Below are 18,809 nucleotides of genomic sequence, written 5' to 3' on the forward strand. Positions count from 1 at the left end.
TTACCATAAACACAGAGCATCAGAGGAACTGGCTCCTATGCAGAGGGCTCCGAAGCAGAACAGAAACATTCAGCTGAGTGTGTGTGTGTGTGTGTGTGTGTGTGTGTGTGTGTGTGTGTGTGTGTGTGTGTGTGTTTGTGTGTTTGTGTTTGTGGGGGGGGGGGGGGGGGGGGGGGTTAGTGTGTGTGTGTGTGTGTGTGTGTGTGGTGTGTGGGAGGGGGGTGTTAGGAAATGCTGATAGGAAACAAATGGTCTGCTTGTTCATGGTAACACATGGCCTTTCATTGGCCAATCACACACTATGTCCTTCCTCACTTGAACCAATCACAACCATTGTTACTGCTAATTATCCTGTTAGCACTGCATTTGGGGAACTCTGCAAAGCACCAAGATAGAAACCCACTCATCTATCAAGGACCAGAGTATACTATCTACTACTACTACTATTATGAAGACAGAAGTTTCCTCTAGAATGACTCAGAACAAATGACACATTTCAATAAATAAATCCAGAGACGGCCACATGTACAGTTCCTCTCTCAATGATCCTTCCTCTCAACGCATCTGTCAAATAAATTCGAAGTCAATGTTCCCTTTGTCCACCATGTCCCCGTCTGTCTGCACGGAGTCCCTGATACACTTTAGCCTGTAAATATTGCAAACAAACAACCATAAGATAAATCTCTCAGCATCCTCCTTCCCCAGAGTGGGACGAGCCGACCGTTTAGACACATACGTCTTCTTTTTTGAGGTTTGTGAGACGGACAGAGACATATGTGGAATCGGTTACCCCTTGCTCTGCGTGCGCGCTAGACAGACAGGGGGAAGAGGAATTGAAGTCCAGAGAAGGACAGAAAGAAGAGAGACAGAGACGGTGGGGGGGGGGGGCTTAGGAAGACAAGAGAGAAAGAGTATGAAGGAGAAAGTAAAGGGAGAAGAAGAAGAAGAAAAAGTGAGTGAGAGAGAGAGAATGAGAGAGAGATAGAGAGTATGAAGGAGAATTGTTTAAGGAAGAAGAAGAAGAAAGAGAGAGAGAGAATGAGAGAGTGTATAAAGGAGAAAGTAAAGGGAGAAGAAGAAAGTGATAGACAGAAGGTATGAGAGGAGAGAGGGATAGAACAGAGAGACAGTAAAGGAAGAAGGAGAGAGGAAGAGTGAAGTTAAAGGAGGACGGCCTCCCAGCTACCTCCCCTCTCTTTTTTTATGAGCGCTTGATTGATTAATGTTGTTGTCGAGCCGTGGGGGTCCCTGGAGACTCTCGGGGCTCCTCTCTGATATGTGGAAGGGTTTACAAGCGGCGGCGGCAGCAGCGGCCGCCTTTAAAGGCTTGGGAAGAGATCCCGACCCAGGGCCCAAATGAGAAATCCATCAGGAATGCATTGGACCCGTCACCCCCCCCCCCAATCCCCACACAGCACCACTGCTCTTTCTCCCTCTCTCCTTCTTCTTCACCTCCATTCCTACTCCCTTCTTTCTTTCTTTCTCTCTCTCTCTCGCTCTCTCTCTCTGGCTCATTCTTTGGCACAGCTGTTGCTATAACTTTACTCTATTTTCCCTTGGTGTTGCATAAAAACACTCCAGCCAGTCAGAAAAGCCTCTATTCCTGGGAAATGCTAACGTCTACAGAAAAGTCACGTCAGAGAGTTCCAGGTAACAATTACACTTACAATTACACAACAGAGAAGTACACAGAAGTCCGGGTAACAATTTTAAATCTCTATAATCTCTGTCTCTGACAATTACCAAAGGTGTCAGAGGAGTTACAGCCAGTCAGAGAAACAGTTAGAGTAGTTAAAAGGAGAAGGATATGAGAATTACCTCTGTCCAACTGAGAATTACACAGCTGGCAATGTTTTCTCTACCACAATTATGTTAGGGCCAACTGAGTGCTTCTGTTTGAGACCAGCTGGACCTGGCTTGTGATCCATTCAGGGAAAAAAATAGACATTATCCATCAATCCACAATTTCCATCCACCAGAAGCATATTGAATTACAGATAGTTCGCAAACTATTACAAAGGGACCTACTAACACACCGCTCGAATATGATGACTTCATAAATATCACATTACTGTTAGTCTTAAGCCCTTAGGATGTGGTTTCGTACTCAGTGCAGAACTAATGAGGGAAAACTACAAAAGATGAGCTAAATTAGTGACTCATCCATCCAACTGTTGCCGGAATATTAGAGGTTTCATTTTGAGAAACTCAAGACTGTCTTTCATGGGACATTGCAGCAATGTTAACTTAACCCTTATCCCGATAAGTGAGCATTATTCTCTAAGGTCTGACTACAGTTCTGGCAGGGTGTTCTCTGAGGTAATTTGAAAAACTCCTGAGGAACTTTAGAGGTGCAGCGTAGAACCACCTCATCTTTAAGTTCTCTGCAGTACCTCCTCTGATGCCTGTTCTTCATGTTCCCTGACCCACAACTGTCTACCCTTTAGGTTCCAGAAGGTTCCACCTCATCCCTCGGTTCTCTAAGCAAAGCTAACCTTTACTCTCACCCTCACCCATGGTTCCTCATCTGCCCGCTAAGCTCACTTCCCTAGCGGCAGAACATGGACACCTGCCAAAGGAACTCCTCGCCCCCTCCCTCCCTCACTCCCTCCATTCTCATTCAATAACCTAATAAGGCAGCAAATTTGTCCATGGGCCCCTCGACTGAGGCTTCCCGACGCAGAGAGCCACTGATTTGATTGAGCTTCATCAAAATGAACTCAAAAAGACCCCTTTGACGCCGGCCTTATTTCCACCGCATCCCGGGGCCCGTGAAACAGGGCAAGGCCGTCCAAGCCTAAACAGATAGCAAATGGAGAAGGTGTGACATAGTCAGGCGATTCCAGATGATTCATGGCCAACCTCGCAGCTGCGTAAACCTGGCCAGAGCGAGGGTTCCGAGGGAGCCATCCATCACAGGAGAAGCGCACCCATCATTGAGCGTTCATGGGACGACCACAGAGCTGTGTGGAGGTAATGGTACTCAGTGGATGTGGTCGTGGCTTGTGGTTTAGGGCGTCTTTACACACCTGTCTTGTGTGTGTGTGTGTGTGTTTGTGTGTGTGCGTTTGTATGTTTAGCATATGTTTTTCCATATGGTTGCATATTTGTGTATATGAGATGCAATGTACAGTATGGCTGACCTGTTTACAGTATGGGTATACAGTATAAGACAAAAAGCTTCAGCTGCTGAGGTTTTCATTTTTGCTTGGAACGGTGTTTAATGACTGTGTGTGTGTGGTGTATGTGTGTGTTCGATGTATGAATTCAACAACCATCTTTGAGCTTACTTTTTGTGTGTCCAGGTGAGTCCATGTGTCATTTAAGCGCTGTGTGACTGTTTAGGCCTTGCTTTGCCTTCATGCAAGTTTGAGAAGACATATTGTAAACACATGCACACGTTTTGTGCACTTCTTTGTGCATGTGGTGCATGTGTGTTTTTTTGACCATGTATGCTTTTGTGTGTGTATGTGTGTACGTGTACGTGTGTTTGTGTGAGTGTGTGTGTGTGTGTGTTTGTGTGTGTGTGTGCGTGTGTTTGTATGTTTAGCATATGTTTTTCCATATGGTTGCATTTTTGCGTATATAAGAAGTAATGTATGTCTGACCTGTTTATATATCTGTTGGTGTGCTCTAGTGTGTGTTTGTGTGTGTTTGTATGTATGTGTGTTTGTGTGTGTGTGTATATATTTGTGTGTATGTGTGTATGTGTGTATGTGCATATGTGTGTATGTGTGTATGTGTGTTTGTACGTGTGTGTGTGTGTGTGTGTGTGTGTGTGTGTGTGTGTGTGTGTGTTTGAGTGTGTGTGTTTGTATGTGTGTGTGTGTGTGTGTGTGTGTGTGAGTGTGTGTGTGTGTGTGTGTGTGTGTGTGTGTGAGTGTGCCTCTTACCTGCACGCGTGCCTCTGTGAGTTTGGTCCTCTGGGCCAGCTCCTCCCTGGTGTAGATGTCGGGGTAGTGCGTCCGCTCGAAGGCCTTCTCCAGCTCCTCCAGCTGCTCGGCCGTGAAGGTGGTCCTGCTGCGGCGCTGCTTCCTCTTCAGGGGCAGGTCCGGCTCCGACTCCACGTCCGAGCCCTCGTCTGTGCGGTTACCTGCAGCAGGTGAGCAGAGGAGCATCTCTTTTTCAGACACAGTGGCAGAAACAGATGGAACATATCCTGTCGACGCTAGTGCTGTTGAAGCAGCGTGTTTGAGTGACAAGCCACTCTTTCAATGAGACACGGTGTCGGTCTGCGCTTGCGACCCGTTTCCGTCTGCAGTGAAACCACGACTCTTTCGTTTGCTGTTTTGTTGACACGCACAAACACACAACGCTTTCTCAACCGAAATGCGTCTGGCGAGAGGGGTTTTAAATAAATCAACAAACAATGTGAATCTTAAAAGTGCTCCCTAAACACTCATCATCACCCATCATCCTCAAAACTCTCACTGACATCATATCTGGCTATTACCAAGATAACACCACCAGCACAAACAAAAAAACAAAAAAAAAACTCTACAATTTCAATCTGTTGAGTTTTCATTAAAATGGAAGTGGTCTTCAAAAAGCCCCATCCAGCATCAGAGGATACAGAGGGAGGCCCTGGGGGTGGTGTGGAGAGGACTGGAGTGGGCTTGGAATTGAGGGGAGGGGGGGTTGGGGGGTGTGTGTGTGCTGGTAGAGACTAATCTTCAGCGGACACCTTGCCTCTGCGTGCCCCCCTATTCTCCGACGCTAGCCTGGGGCCATCCTCGGAGAGGAGCACTGCCGAAAATAAGAACCCCGCGCCCCGGCACTCCGCTCTGAAACCATTCAGACGAGCCGAGCGCCTTTGTGTTCCCAGCTACTGTTGAGAAATAAATTACAACATATTTTACATCCGCCATTCAGCACAGGGAGGCCTGCCTAGGCAAACACGGATGACAGTTTTCTGTAACGCCGTTTGCATTTTAGCCAGGGGAATATATATTGGCTGCTCAGTGACAGGCTCAGAGTGCTAGATACTGGGGCCAAGAGGAGCATCCGAACACAGGGATTTTGAGCAGCCCACAATGCATTACCATGATAATTGATTTGATACCATGATAAAATTGCATCATAATTTAGTTGTGCGCCTCCTTCTGTGGTGCCTTTCACATAACGTGGCCTGCTTTAAAAAAAAAAAAAAAAATCCTACCGCAGAAGAAAAGAGAGAGAAAGATCAAGCCTACACATTCGTTCATTGAGATGACAAAAATGTTGACATTTGGGTGTAAAGCACGCCAGCGTTGCTCTAGGCTGTGTGCCGTTGCATCATCTGCCAGAATGAAAGACAGAAACAAAAGGAACAGCACTGGGAAAGAGAAATAAAAGAGAGAGAGAGTGACATATCTCCCCAAAAGAAGCCAGAATGGCAACAGCTCATCACCTCCCCCCAGTTGGACAGAGGTGTCTCAGAGAAGGCACATCTCCATGCTGTGCTCTCTCTCTTTCTCTCTCTCTTTCTTCCTTAATCTCTCTGCCTTTCCATCTCTATCTCTCTGGCTTTCTCCCTCTCTATTTCAGCCACTCTCTATCTACCGATCTATTACTATCTCTTTCTTTCTTGCTCTCTCTCTGGCTATCTCTTTAGCTCTCTCAGTCTCTTGGCCTCTCTCTCTTTCTCAGGAACTCTCCCTGTCTCTCTCTCTCACTCTCTGTCTCTCTCCCTGTCTCTTTCTCTCTCTACCTCTTTCTCTGTCTCTCTCTATCTGTCTATGTCTCTGCCTGTCTCTGTCTCTCTCTCTCTGCCTCTTTCTCTGTCTCTCTGTATCTGTCTATGTCTCTGCCTCTCTCTGTCTTTCTCTGTCTCTGTCTCTCTCTCTCTGTCTCTCTGTCTCTCTGTCTCTCTCTCTGTCTCTGTCTCTCTCTCTGTCTCTCTCTCTGTCTATCTCTCTCTGTCTCTTTCTCTCTCTCTCTGTCCCTCTTTCTCTCTCTCTCTCTGTCTCACTCTCTCTCTCTCTCTCTTTCTCTCTCTGTCTCTCTTTCTCTCTCTCTCTTTCTCTCTCTCCATCTCTCTCTCTCCGTCTCTCTCCCCATCTCTCTCTCTCTTTCTCTGCCTGTTTCTTTCCTCACAGATCTCCCAGTGCCTCCATCTGTAGCAGCAGTGGCAGCTGAGGCTCTGTGGACCTCTTCATCTGGGCTCCGTCCTCCTGCTCTCTCCCCCTCTACCCCTCCACTGCCAGCCCAGCCAGTCCAGCCGGCCACTCAGAGCCCATCTGTCTGACAGCCAAACACAACAACAAAGCCCAGCCTGAGGAAGACATGAGTGTGTGTGTGTGTGTGTGTGTGTGTGTGTGTGTGTGTGTGTGTGTGTGTGTGTGTGTGTGTGTGTGTGTGTGTGTGTGTGTGTGTGTGTGTGTTAGTGGCCGAGAGAGAGAGAGGAGAGCGTTGGTTTGTGGTGTACATGTGTGCCTATATGTATGTGTTACCAAAGAAATGAGACACAGGGTGTGTGTGAGTGTGTGTTTGAGCAACAGATAGATTTTGTAAGTAGTAAGTATGTGCTTATATCTTGTATCATAAAGAGTTGCATCTATGTGGCGATGTTGGTGTTCCATATGTAAACAATGTGCAGACACTTACGCACTAACACTGTTGTGTCAGCTGCGTTCAAGTGAATGTGAGTGTTACAAATGTTTGTGAGTTTGTTTTCAATCCTGTCCAAAACCGACAAAAAAACAGAACAAAACGCTCCCCCCTCCCTTCCCAAAAGAACAAAAAAAAGTATTAGTAAAAAAAAGACCAACCAAACTGGCTCCGTCTCAAGGCCAGCGCCAGAGTTTAATTAAACAAGGAATTATGGGATTATATGGAGACTATCATTACAGGCCACTCGAGTAGCCTACTCCGATCGTCTTTTTTGTCTCCCCCGAGCTCGTGCTCAATGATTCTCAACGGATTACAAGCGGCCGCAGGACATGAGTCCGCATTCATTAAATCAATTCTTTTCCCTGTCTCTCCCCCCCTCGGCCGCTCTCTTTTAATAAAGATTGATTTTTCCGAACGCTGGACTCTCCCCGACCGACCACCCCTCTCACGCAAGAAATACCCTTGAACATGGGAAGTTGAATATGTACATACGGTGGTGGGCGTCTAACCACCCCCCCCCCCCCCCCCTTGTTGGTTTTCATGAGGATGCAGTGCCGTAATTTGCCGGTAACTCACCGTGACGGCACTCCAGACTGCCGCATTGGTCTATAGATCACTTTCCAAAGTCACCTCCATGCCCTGCGGGGGAGGTGGTGGTGGAGGAGGTGGTGATGGTGGTGGGGTGGGGTGGGTACAATGGAAGAAGAGTCTCTTTTTCTTTTTTTCTTTCTTCTTCTTCTTCTTCTTCTTCTTCTTCTTCTCCTTTTTCCATTTCTCAGATAGCGTAAGTATTCCCCACATGTGGCTGGGTTAGATTAACAGTTATCTTCCCCTTCGCCCTCGCCCGGAGCCTTTGTGTGCGTAGACAATGGTGTCTAAGTACGCTCTTTCTTCTCTTAAGGTCCCCTGGTTTCACTAGACGAGGCTCATCATGTTCTAGAATGGTCCCCTGATTACCCTAGGGTCTCGTCGTGTCACCTTCTAGACAGAGTGAACCCTCGGTAGCCCACAGAACCCAGAGTGGGACTGGGGTGTTCCTGCACACTCTGTAGTGGGACTGGGGTGTTCCTGCACACTCTGTAGTGGGACTGGGGTGTTCCTGCACACTCGGTAACCCGCAGAACCCTGAGTGGGACTGGGGAGTTCCTGCGCACTCTGAGTGGGACTGGGGTGTTCCTGCGCACTCTGAGTGGGACTGGGGTGTTCCTGCGCACTCTGTAGTGGGACTGGGGTGTTCCTGCGCACTCCGTAACCCGCAGAACCCAGAGTGGGACTGGGGTGTTCCTGCGCACTCCGTAACCCGCAGAACCCTGAGTGGGACTGGGGTGTTCCTGCACACTCCGTAACCAGCAGAACCCTGAGTGGGACTGGGGTGTTCCTGCACACTCCGTAACCAGCAGAACCCTGAGTGGGACTGGGGTGTTCCTGCGCACTCTGTAGTGGGACTGGGGTGTTCCTGCGCACTCTGCACAGCCCACAGGCGCTGAAGTTTGGCCAGCACGCTTGAGCTCGTGCTCCTGCTCCTGCTCCACACCAGAGAACCACCAACAAACTCTGCCCGTGGCTCCAGGGACTGGATTATGGAAATGGAGCAGACACCAGGGTCACCCCCTCCCCCATCCCCTCCCTCTATCTTCTCCCCGTCCTGACCAGATCCGGTGATTGGGACGTTCAGTTTCATTCAGGAAACTGAGATCCCCATTAGGACCCAATAGGTTATGGCAGACACGTAATGCAACTGGGAACATATGGTCCTCGGCAGGCTTCACAGGAATTGAGAGTGACACAGCTGTTTGCCTGGGTCTGTTGTTGCGCCGAATTTAATACACAGAGAAACGGAAAGTCTGTGTGTGTGTGTGTGTGTGTGTCTTCATGTCTGCATGTGTGTTTATGTGTTTACACAATGTCCGCATGAATACTTGCGTGCGAATATATGTGGATGCGCGTGTGAAGAGTGTGTGTGTGCGTGTTTGTGTGTATACATATGTGTGTAAGATTATATATCAGCGACTGAAAATGTACCACTTAGGTGCAATAGATAGAGCAGACGAGAAGCCTGCGTGAGTCCAAGAGTGTCGAGCATCACTAACGCTTCCACTCCACTCTACATCCCTCGGCAAACAAAAGCTCTCAAATTCAAATTTGCATGAGTCGTGTTTACACGTCTTCTGCATGATAAAAGAACAAGAATGAACGTAAGAAGGGATGAACGAGAGAAGAAAAAAAAAAACTGTTCAGTAATCAGCACCTTCCACCAAACACAATCCCCTCGGGCACTGGGGTCAATTCTCCAACATTTCTCCCTGTTCTAAAACAATGCGCTACATCCCGATTAAGCCGACTCATAATGCCAGTTTCACTGTAATTCCATTTGAAGGTTGTGGGGGATATTGATAAAGCACTCAGCACTAGCCTGCACTCTAATCAAGCAATTACAGCCTAATTATGCCCTATCGAGAGTGTATTAAGACAGGAACGTGGTTTTTTTTCCAGGGCCCCCCAGCCATTTTTTTTTTTAAACAAAATATTGACTTTGCATGCGGCGCCTTCCCAGTAAGGATAAGGCAGGTGCGAAGCAGATGGGCCGGGAGAGATTTTTTTTTTTTTTTTTAAGCGTTGTTCTCTTTCGGAGCCAAACCTTTCGTCATGAGAGAAAGAATGGGGGTACAAAAGAAAAGAAGAAGGGAAAAAAAAACAGGTTTGGTGTTCTCAGCCAGACGTGTACTTTTGTAAGGTGTCAAAGGGGAAAAAGTCGAATTTGTTCTTGGTAGTCCGTGGGTTGGAAAGTTTACGGTAAGAGTGCCTCACGCTCCTGTTAACAAATTCAAACCTGCCCTCAGTGATTAATCAAGATGTTCACATGAAATTTTCCATACAATAAATTCTAAATGTCTGAAAGTATGTGCACAAATATATTAAACTAGATTCTAAATACAGCTGCTCTGCATCTACATGTCACTAAAGATGTGTCCTTGCCGTTTTAAGTTGCCAACACACTCACTACTGTAGTAATGTACACATATATAGTCAGCATTCAGCTTATTTTTAATTTCAGAGAGCACTTAAGCACTTTTTCTTTGTTCTTTTATCTGACCATTTTTAAAAGCACTTGGAATCACCAATATGTTTTTCGCTATGTAAATAAACGTGCCCTGCCTTAAGAAATACCTCTAATAAAATATGCGTAAAATATTTCAGTATATTCTAGATGCACTTCACATGTGTACACTTTACAAACATCAGCACACCCATGATGCCTGTTCTGAAGTGTGGTTACAAAGTTATTTGGCTCCAAAAACATGACTCACAGAGATCAGACACTCTCAGCCAATCACTGGCCCTGGCGCTTGGCAGGTTGGCTAGCATTCATGTCCATCAAAAGACGGCCCTCTCCCAGCATGCAACACTCATCCCTTCTCCGACCTCACATTTTGCTTTCAGCACAGATGGGATTTCCATCACCAGAGGACCCTCGACTCCACCCATCCACCCCCACACCCCCACACCCCCGAACCCCTCCACCCCCTCCACCCCCACACCCCCACACCCCCTCACCCCCTCTGTCGACCTCCATCTAGCCCCCGGAGCTCCAAGCTCCTCCTTAGTCCACCCCTTGTCTTTCTCTGGCTTTTTAAAGAGTCTTTTAAGCACCCTCCAGCTCTCTCCCTCCTCTCCTCTCATCACCCCTCTTTTTTCCTCCCGCTCTCTCTCTTCTCCTCCCCTCTCATCAGCCCTCTCTTTCCTCCAGCTCTCTCCCTTTTCTCCTCTCCTCTCCTCATCCCTCTCTTTCCTCCAGCTCTCCCCCTCCTCTCCTCTCCATATCCCTCTCTTTCCTCCTGCTCTTTTCCTCTTCTCCTCTCTTCTCCTCTCCTCTCCTCATCCCTCTCTTTCCTCCAGCTCTCCCCCTCCTCTCCTCTCCATATCCCTCTCTTTCCTCCCGCTCTCTTCCTCTTCTCCTCTCCTCTCCTCTCCTCATACCTCTGTTTCCTCCAGCTCTCCCCCTCTTCTCCTCTCCTCTCATCATCCCTCTTTTTCTTCCCGCTCTCTTCCTCTTCTCCTCTCCTCTCCTCTCCTCATACCTCTGTTTCCTCCAGCTCTCCCCCTCTTCTCCTCTCCTCTCCTCTCCTCATCCCTCTCTTCCCTCCCGCTCTCTCCCTCTTCTCCTCTCCTCTCCTCATCCCTCTCTTCCCTCCCGCTCTCTCCCTCTGGCCTTTTTCAGCCGGGCCCCGGAGCTAGAGCGAAGCGTCTGGGGTGGTAATATGGCCCTGATCAACTCCCGTCCACAGCTGCAGAGTCCATAAACACTCCAGCCGGGGAGCAGAGGGGCCAAGCACTTCAACATCTGTGGTCAGAAGTCCTGTCTCACAAGTGCCTTAAAATGCCCAGATACCCCCCCCCCCAAAACATCCTCAATGAATTAGTGGAAGCTCCACTAAAAGAAAAACTATGTTCGGAATATGTTGAGTGGGGGAGACTGGAGTAATTCCTGGCAAATACTCAATTATTTAGATACATTTCTACATGTAAAAAGTACAGGGTTTCCACACAGAACAGCACCTAAAATGAACACAGTTTCCGCCAGCTTCTGCTCAGCCGCACTGAGAGGCCTGTGGCACAAAAGACAACTGTGAATACTCCAACACATTATCTGTCATTTTTCGGGCTGAATGATGCAAAATTCGTCACTCTCATTGAAACACAGCATTTGTAGTGAAACTCTCCGAGTTCTCATGTTGTGTTGACGCGTGAGTTGTTAATTTAAATTTGACGTGATGTTGTGACAAGTAGTTCCTGACATGTTTATACATGAACGTGAGGCAGAGGACAATTGAAAAGACAAATTAATGCAGAAATTGAAAGGACGCATTTTGACTTATCGCCGAAACCCCCGTGAATTAGTCAGGGATAAGAAAATGATAAAAAGCCTCCGTGATCTCACAAGGGTGGTGGAGGTAGCTTCATCCTCATCTGCGAGATTGGCTATGAATCAGTATTAGCTCAACATTACACCAGATTCCATGCAGCCTATTTTTTCTTAATACCGTAACCAATGGCCTAAATATCAGCTGTACCTTGCAAACTACCCAAGACAGAGGGACAAAACCAGGCAAGGCTTTCAGTATGGCAGCATTAGCTCATAATAGCTCATTTTGAAAAGCATATTAGTTCCAGCATAATCACAATCATGCCTCTCACCCAGTATTTCGCAGGCATTCAAAGGACCAGCCTTCCAGCACCAATTCAAACCAGTTGAGTCTAACTGACAACATACCCATAGGACAAAAATACCAGCCCTATTTGTTTTTCTCTGCAGTTTTTTTTCTTCTTTTTGTTTACATGTTTATTTTGTGCATGTCTTTTGTTGGAGTTGATGTCGCAATTATACTTTTTGTCAGTCATCGGGAAGGAGGATGGTGGGGCGGGGGGGGGGGGGGGGGGGTGGGGTGGGGATGTTTTAAAAAAACTCATTATACCAACAGACCATAATGAGCCGTGTTTGCGTTCGCGATCTGATTCGCTATCTCCGACATCCATCTGCCTGGCTGCAATCTCTCTGGCTCGGGGCCTGAATATAAAAGTCTCTTCCCTTTCCTCAGGTCTGTTATGGATTGAACCTCAGATACTAGTACGTGCAAAGGAGAAAAAAAAAGATAGAAAAAAGAAATCGCTCGTGGTGGAGAAAGGTTTGGGGGCGGGGATCGTTGCGGGAAGATCAAATAACCGACTGAGGAATTTGCATTTTTGGAGAACGGCGCGGAACTCCTCTTCAATGTGCTTCCGTCTCCACGTCCCCAAGTGTTTGCCAAACTTACGGAGCCGCAAGTGATGATAAAAACAGTTTAAAGGGGGCCTATAAAAAGATTTCCTGATTTTAGACATGTTGCAGGAGCGACTGAAATTTCGGGAAGAGACAATGAGATAAAAAGGGGGGAAAAAAAGAGAATGAAATGGGACACAAACACGCTTTCTCTAGTTTCTGGAGTTGAGGGTGTGCGTGCTGCGCTTCAATTATATGATCTTTTGCCAACAGTTGGTTTGAATTGTTTTATAATGGAAATAGCAAAGAGCCACCAACAGTAATGCAGATTACAGCAAGCCTGACTCATTTAAAAATGTCACTGACAGACAGAGCAACCCAAGGAAACATGGTGCCTTAAACCATTCATTTGTAGCATGTTCACTGGTCCAGACCAACTAACAACACTCACCTCTAGAATTCACTTTTAATAAGCTGCATTCCCTTCATTAAGCAATGCTTAAAACCACCAACAAGACTCGCTTGTGTCTCTCTGCTCTTGTGAAAACAGTGTTCTCCCTTTGCATTCCAGAGTAAAATTCCAACGCTTTTCCACTTTCTTTGGGATACATTCACATCCTTTAGAAGATGACAACACTGCCTCAGTGAGAAAGGGAAGGCAAAAAAAAAAAATGCACCCCCATTCTCCAAAAAGAACCAAAAAAAGAAGGGAGGGGTGTATAATCTTTGGCTCCCACAACAAACAATTAGCTTCATTTTCTTTCACCAAGGGTCTCAAAAAAGAAAGAAAAAGGGGAGAGAGGGAGAAAAGAGGGTTTTAAAGGAGAGAGAGAGAGAGAGAGAGAGAGAGAGAGAGAGGGAGAGGGAGTGAGAGAGAGAGAGAGAGGGAGAGAGAGAGAGAGAGGGGGGCAGGCAGAGGAGCAGAGGAGCAGTGGAGAGGTGCAAGTCCTCTTTTATGGCTGCTGTCATGGGCGTGAAGGCAGGGCCGCGCTGCATCCGTGAGAGTGGCGCGCCTCACCTTCAACAAGGGGAGCGGGCCACAGGGGCCTCCGGCGCATTCAGGCCCCATAGACTCAGCACCGCAGGGGGCCATTAGGAGCCTGAATGGAGCCCTGACAAGCCCGCGCTGCTCCACGGGGTATCGATAAACGCTGACATATTGACTCGCCATGCCCCCTCTCCGCCAGGGGAAGCGAGGAACCTCAATATGAGCCGTGAAGGGCTCGGAGACTCAGGGGGGAGGGGGGCACATGGAAGGTGTGGGGGGGGGGGGGGGGGCGGTGTTGGGGGGGGGGGTTTGTTTAGACTACTTAAACATGAAAAAAAGTTTTCCCATTTTAGATGCCCTCCAGGTGGTGCCCAAACAGACAATTACAAACAAACAAACAAGAAATCTAGCTGCCTGATGTCAAAAGATTATTTGCAGGGAACAGAACACAGAAAGTGGAAGACACCACCACAACTCCGCAACACTGAACAAAGAACACAACCGGCATCTGTGGCGTAATGAAGCACTTGAAATGCTTTGCATCTGCGGTCTAAAAAGGTTACACACTTCCTGAAGCAAAAAAGTATATGAAAGTGGTCAGACCTTAACATGGTCATTTTAGACCTTGTATTGTGAAGAGAGTGCGTGTGAGTGTGAGTCTGTGTGTGTGTGAGCGTGTGTGTGAAGGTGGGGGAAGAGTTGGCAGTAAAAGGGAGGGGGCGGGGGAGGTGGAGGGCAGGCTTCCTTTTTCTTTTTTTTAACACCAGCTCTCCCTTCCTTTTTCCGTCAAATGGGATTTCATTTCCTGGGGTTGGGTTCCTGCTAATTAAGGTCGCAGCTTAAGTAATGAAATTAAGAAAGGGGGAGCAAACTCAGGGTGAAGCCCAAAGGGGTCCATGCCAGCTCGGGCCACGGCGGAGAAGGGCAGTCCCCCCCCCCCCCCCCCCCCCCCCCCCTCCTCTTGACTCACTGGGCTGTCCTGGGGCTCCCAGCACAGAGCCTATGCAGGAAATCAAACAGTAATGCTAGGCTTTACCTGAATGTCTACACAACGGCAAAATATGTTTTTTATGTTTTCTCTCTCTCTCTGTCTCTCAAGGTCTGTAGAGAACACGGAAGCACTGTCTGACTGTGCCTGGTGCTGCATGTACATTAATTACTCAAGATAAGTATATTATAAGTATAAGTATATATAAGTGGTATATTAGCTGTAAGTAGAATGATACCATTCTGTAATGTTAAACACACTGTCTTCAGATACATTGAGAATGGTCCAAGCAAGAGAGAAATTGTCCAGTTGTTCACCATGTGAGGATGTTGTGAAAAGTTCCATAAAGTTTCCTGGCAATGCTTGTTCCTTGTTCCTTGTCATGAGAAGAAAACAGACGTTGATATAAACAAGACAGGAAAAAAAGTCAAGAGTTTTACTCTGTTTTTTCCGGCCGGTGTCTGACTTCTGAGAAGATCACAACAATGTCAGACGCATTAAAATACAGACATTCATTTAATGTGACTTCAAACCGATGGGAAAACATTCAGAGGAAGTCATTCTTGTCATGTTCCGTCCCTGCCCATCAGTGAATACAGCACTTTTGCATTACCGCAAAAGATCATAAAAACTTCGGTTCCAACTATTCTTGAGCTGTGCGTGGCAGCGGAGGGCCCTCCAGGTTTTATTTTAAAAAAGGAATCCCAGAGCCATGTGGCTCCATCTCTGTCTTCTTATTCCAGTTCTCCCTCCCTTGCCTCTCTGTCTGCCTGCCCGACTGAGATTTGGTGAAAATTCAAATAAAAAATGTTTCAAAACGCTTCTCCCCGGGACATGGAAAGGGGCTCTTTAATATTTCCTGTTTGCCGAGTTACATCAGCCACTCGTCACAGTGCTCCATGTTAATGTCAGAAAATCTGCGCTCTATATTGTGGGTTTAGAATGTACTGGGGGAGAAGAAAAGCGTCTTGAAATGAGAGAGAGAGAGCACATTCCCCCCGAGGAGAGAGTGACAGGGGATGCATAAATAAGCCCATTAGTTAAAAATGGGAGTCAAGCCTCTGTTTGAAGTCGGCCGAGTGGCAAGGCTTGCGTGGCGAGGCTGCTGTCGCGGCTGCTGCTGCTGCCGCTGCTTGGTCCTGCTGTTGCTTAAGCTCTGCACCGACCACCGCCCATGCATTTCAATTCCGAGTTTAACACAAAAAAAGGACACATTTCTGATTCGCAACACTCGCCAAAACATGTTCATCGTCTTGCTATGTGTCGCTTATGAAAAAAAAAGGCCGGCGACAACAACAACAACTGCGACGGCGAAAAACGGACACGTAGAGACGAAACAAATGAAGATTCCATTTGCTAGGCTGATCAAGAGCATAAAATGGGCGATGTTATGGCCCTAAGTAGCATGGGCTAATGGTGATTTTTAAACCAGCCGACCATGATGTGAATGTGTCTAATTCATCTCCGAGGGGGGGACTGGGCATCCAGCACTAAACTTAATTAGTGTTGCACATTATGTGGGGGCATCCCCTCCATTGTAACAAAATTAGCAAGAAATGCTTGTTGTCCTTTTCAATGCGCCCACCACAGTCACCGGCAGATTGTAATAATCCGCCACGCACAATCCCCCATGCGAGCCAACTGTCAAAGTTTTGACAACTCAGGCAGACACCGGGAATCAGAGGAGTCAAAGACGGTCTTCTGTTCAACATGGAGGGAAATTACTGAGCTATTTAAACAAAGAGAACAACTGCTTACGGCTGCTCTCTCTCTGACTTTTGACTGTGCTTGTGTAATCTTTTTGTTGAAGAAATAAAGTCTCGCACCCTAAGAGTGTGGGGCTCATTGTTGTGTGCAGCAAAGACATCAACTCTGCACTGAAGCTAAATACAATTGTACAAATACACGCAGGCCAACACAGATCTTGCAGAAGGTTAAAACGCAAGACGCATTGGCCTAATAAGACAAAAAGACAAATGTACTCTTTCGTGTAGAAGCGGGGTGAACACAAGGACATGTGGGGGAATGGATGGCTGGAGGGAAGCACCACCAGTGATCCAAGAATATCCTGATCTCTTCAAGACTATAGCCTGAACATCGTGTTACAACTCTGGCATGGCTACACATGTCACCCAATAAATATTACACTTCACTGTTGTCTGTGACCAAAAGCCTGTCTTGGCACAGGGTTTGGGAAAGCATGCTGCGGCTTCATCTAAGGCTGTAATATTTTATTGATAGGTTGCCATCACCCGACACCTGGCGACCTACACAGGCTTGTGAGGTTACACGGAGCAGAGGCTGGCTTTACAGGGACAGGTGCTTTGGCTCTTTCCACATTAAGAAGTGGCACAGCTTGTTATCGGGTGGAAAGGAGGAATCCAACACAGTGTTTCGTGCGAAACTCCTGCCAAGCCTCTTTTAGAAGTTTCAAAGCGAGGCAGTTAAATCGCTGTTCAGAAAAAGGCAAACGTGAACAGATTCTCAGACGACGCTTTTTTTAAACGACACAGTGGCAAGCCTCTTTGTGGGAACATCACCTGTTACCAGCGAGCGGAGCTGGTGCCAAGACCCAGCGGTAATGCCTTCCCATACCGACATCCATCTGACTGTGTGGCTCCTCCGATTTCCACTACACACATTAAACGGTGTCTCCAATGCTTACAACTACCTAACCACCCTCTATTGACTTTACAGGTCTCCTCCACATTGTCTGAAATGGTCAGGATTATGTTGCTGCAGATCAACAAGCAGGTGTCATTGTCCCTCTGGGTCACCAACAAAGCTACAGTGTGCTCGTTTATTGGTGCAATTAAAGTGGGTACGTACGAGTTAAAAAGCTGGCACACTTGCAGGGATTCACAAAGAGCCTTCCTCAGTGGTACTGGAGTGAATACTAGGTTTCACTGCTCATTTGGGTGACAGAGACAAAGGGGAAGGCTGATGAGACCAAACAACTGCCTCTTTAAACCTCTTAGGGATCAGGCTTACTGAAAGTGTGCGCTAAGAGTCTGCAGCAACTCGTGACGAATAGGAAAGAGATTTAAGCAGCTATAGCCACACATTGTTTAGTGTACTAGAAAGTGGAGAGCACACTAAAAGCTCAAGGTAAAGAGGCTCTCTCGTTCTGATCTGATTTTCAGACTTCTTCTTAAGAAAATGACAAGAAAATGGCACAAATCAAGCACTTAAAACAGAGATCGTTTTGCATCGGTGCAAGTGTGTTTCCATTCTTTTTTTTTTAAACCAACCTCCTGGATATAATGCAAACTCCCAAAACATGAGACTACACATATTGCGGTGTGGCTTGGTGCAACGACAAAAAACAGTTTAGATTTACAACAACAGTCTTTGGAAGATAGTCTTTTTTTCTCATTACTGAAAACACCTAGAAAAAGGTTTACAACCATCATTGTGTTCTGTTCTGTTCCGTCATTCTATTTTCCAATCTCTTGGCCTCTCTTCTTGATAATATCTGTTTGCAAAATAGTCTGTACTCCCCAAGGGACACACCAGGCATCCTCAACTCCATTGTTGTGCTTTTCTCACCAGAATCCCAAATCTGCTAAGCACTGACACTGACTATTGGCCTGCTACTGTGAGGCAATACTGTAGAAAAAGTCACGCGGCCCATGCCAAGCACCCGAGCCATGCCTCATTAATAAATTATTGACTGAATAAAGAAATGTACCTGCGATGACTCCAATCTAAATTGGATTGCCAATACGAAGCACAAACATCTTAACAAGGACTCGCATAAAATAGGCAAGAAAGAATAAAAGAACAATAGGGAAGAAAAAGTAAATCCCCCAGAGCCATCATCATGCGGCCTCGTAAACCTGACCCATTATTGATTTTTTTCTCAGTCGTCTCTCTCCTCTTCTCATTTTTTTCAGTTGTTTGTTTAGAAAAGCTTCATCCCTGCTAATAGCTGTCTCAGAGTGTAATCCCTCTCCTGTCCCATTTATGACCCCCCCCCTCCCCTCCCCTCGACACACAAACAGCCACACACACCATTTCTCAGCCATGACCCCCCCCCCCAACACACACACCAGCTCTCAGCCACGACACACACACACCCTAACTACCACCATCACCCCCCCTCCCTGATTCAACTTGCCTCACATAGTTTAAGTTAACCACCTCTCAGGGGCTGGAAGAGGAGGAGGAGGAGGAGGAGGCGATTGTATTGCTGATGGTGACACCTGCCAGAGCCGGGTCCAGGGCAGTTGGTGCCCCTGCGGCAGTGTGTGGGGAGCGGAGATCGCCTCTCGGACGGTCCCCCTCTTTAGGAAGATTAAGTGCGGGTTACCAGGGTCACAAATCACAGAACTCCTGTGATGTGCTGTGGCAGAAAGCCAGAGCATAAGAAAAAAAATAGGGGGGGATAGCAAGAGAGAGAGAGATGGGGAGGGGAAGAAAGAGGGAAAGTGAGGGGCCAGAGAGAGAGGCATAAAGAATGAAAGAAATGAAGAAAAGATAAA

At 47.1% G+C, this 18,809-nt stretch overlaps 1 protein-coding gene across 2 annotated transcripts in view; it reads right to left on the bottom strand.

Moving 5' to 3' along the window:
• Nucleotides 1-18,809, bottom strand: part of pax7a (paired box 7a) — a gene marked incomplete at its 5' end in the record, with an annotated part of 71,037 nt that overhangs the window by 39,467 nt on the left and 12,761 nt on the right. For both annotated transcript variants that reach the window (XM_080845714.1, XM_080845713.1), the window contains one exon: nt 3,894-4,093. In XM_080845714.1, the coding sequence (XP_080701840.1) occupies nt 3,894-4,093 (200 nt within the window). The remainder of the gene's footprint in view (nt 1-3,893; nt 4,094-18,809) is intronic.

This window comes from Sprattus sprattus (genome assembly GCF_963457725.1).
Source record: "Sprattus sprattus genome assembly, chromosome: 10".
Classification (NCBI taxonomy): Eukaryota; Metazoa; Chordata; class Actinopteri; order Clupeiformes; family Clupeidae; genus Sprattus; species Sprattus sprattus.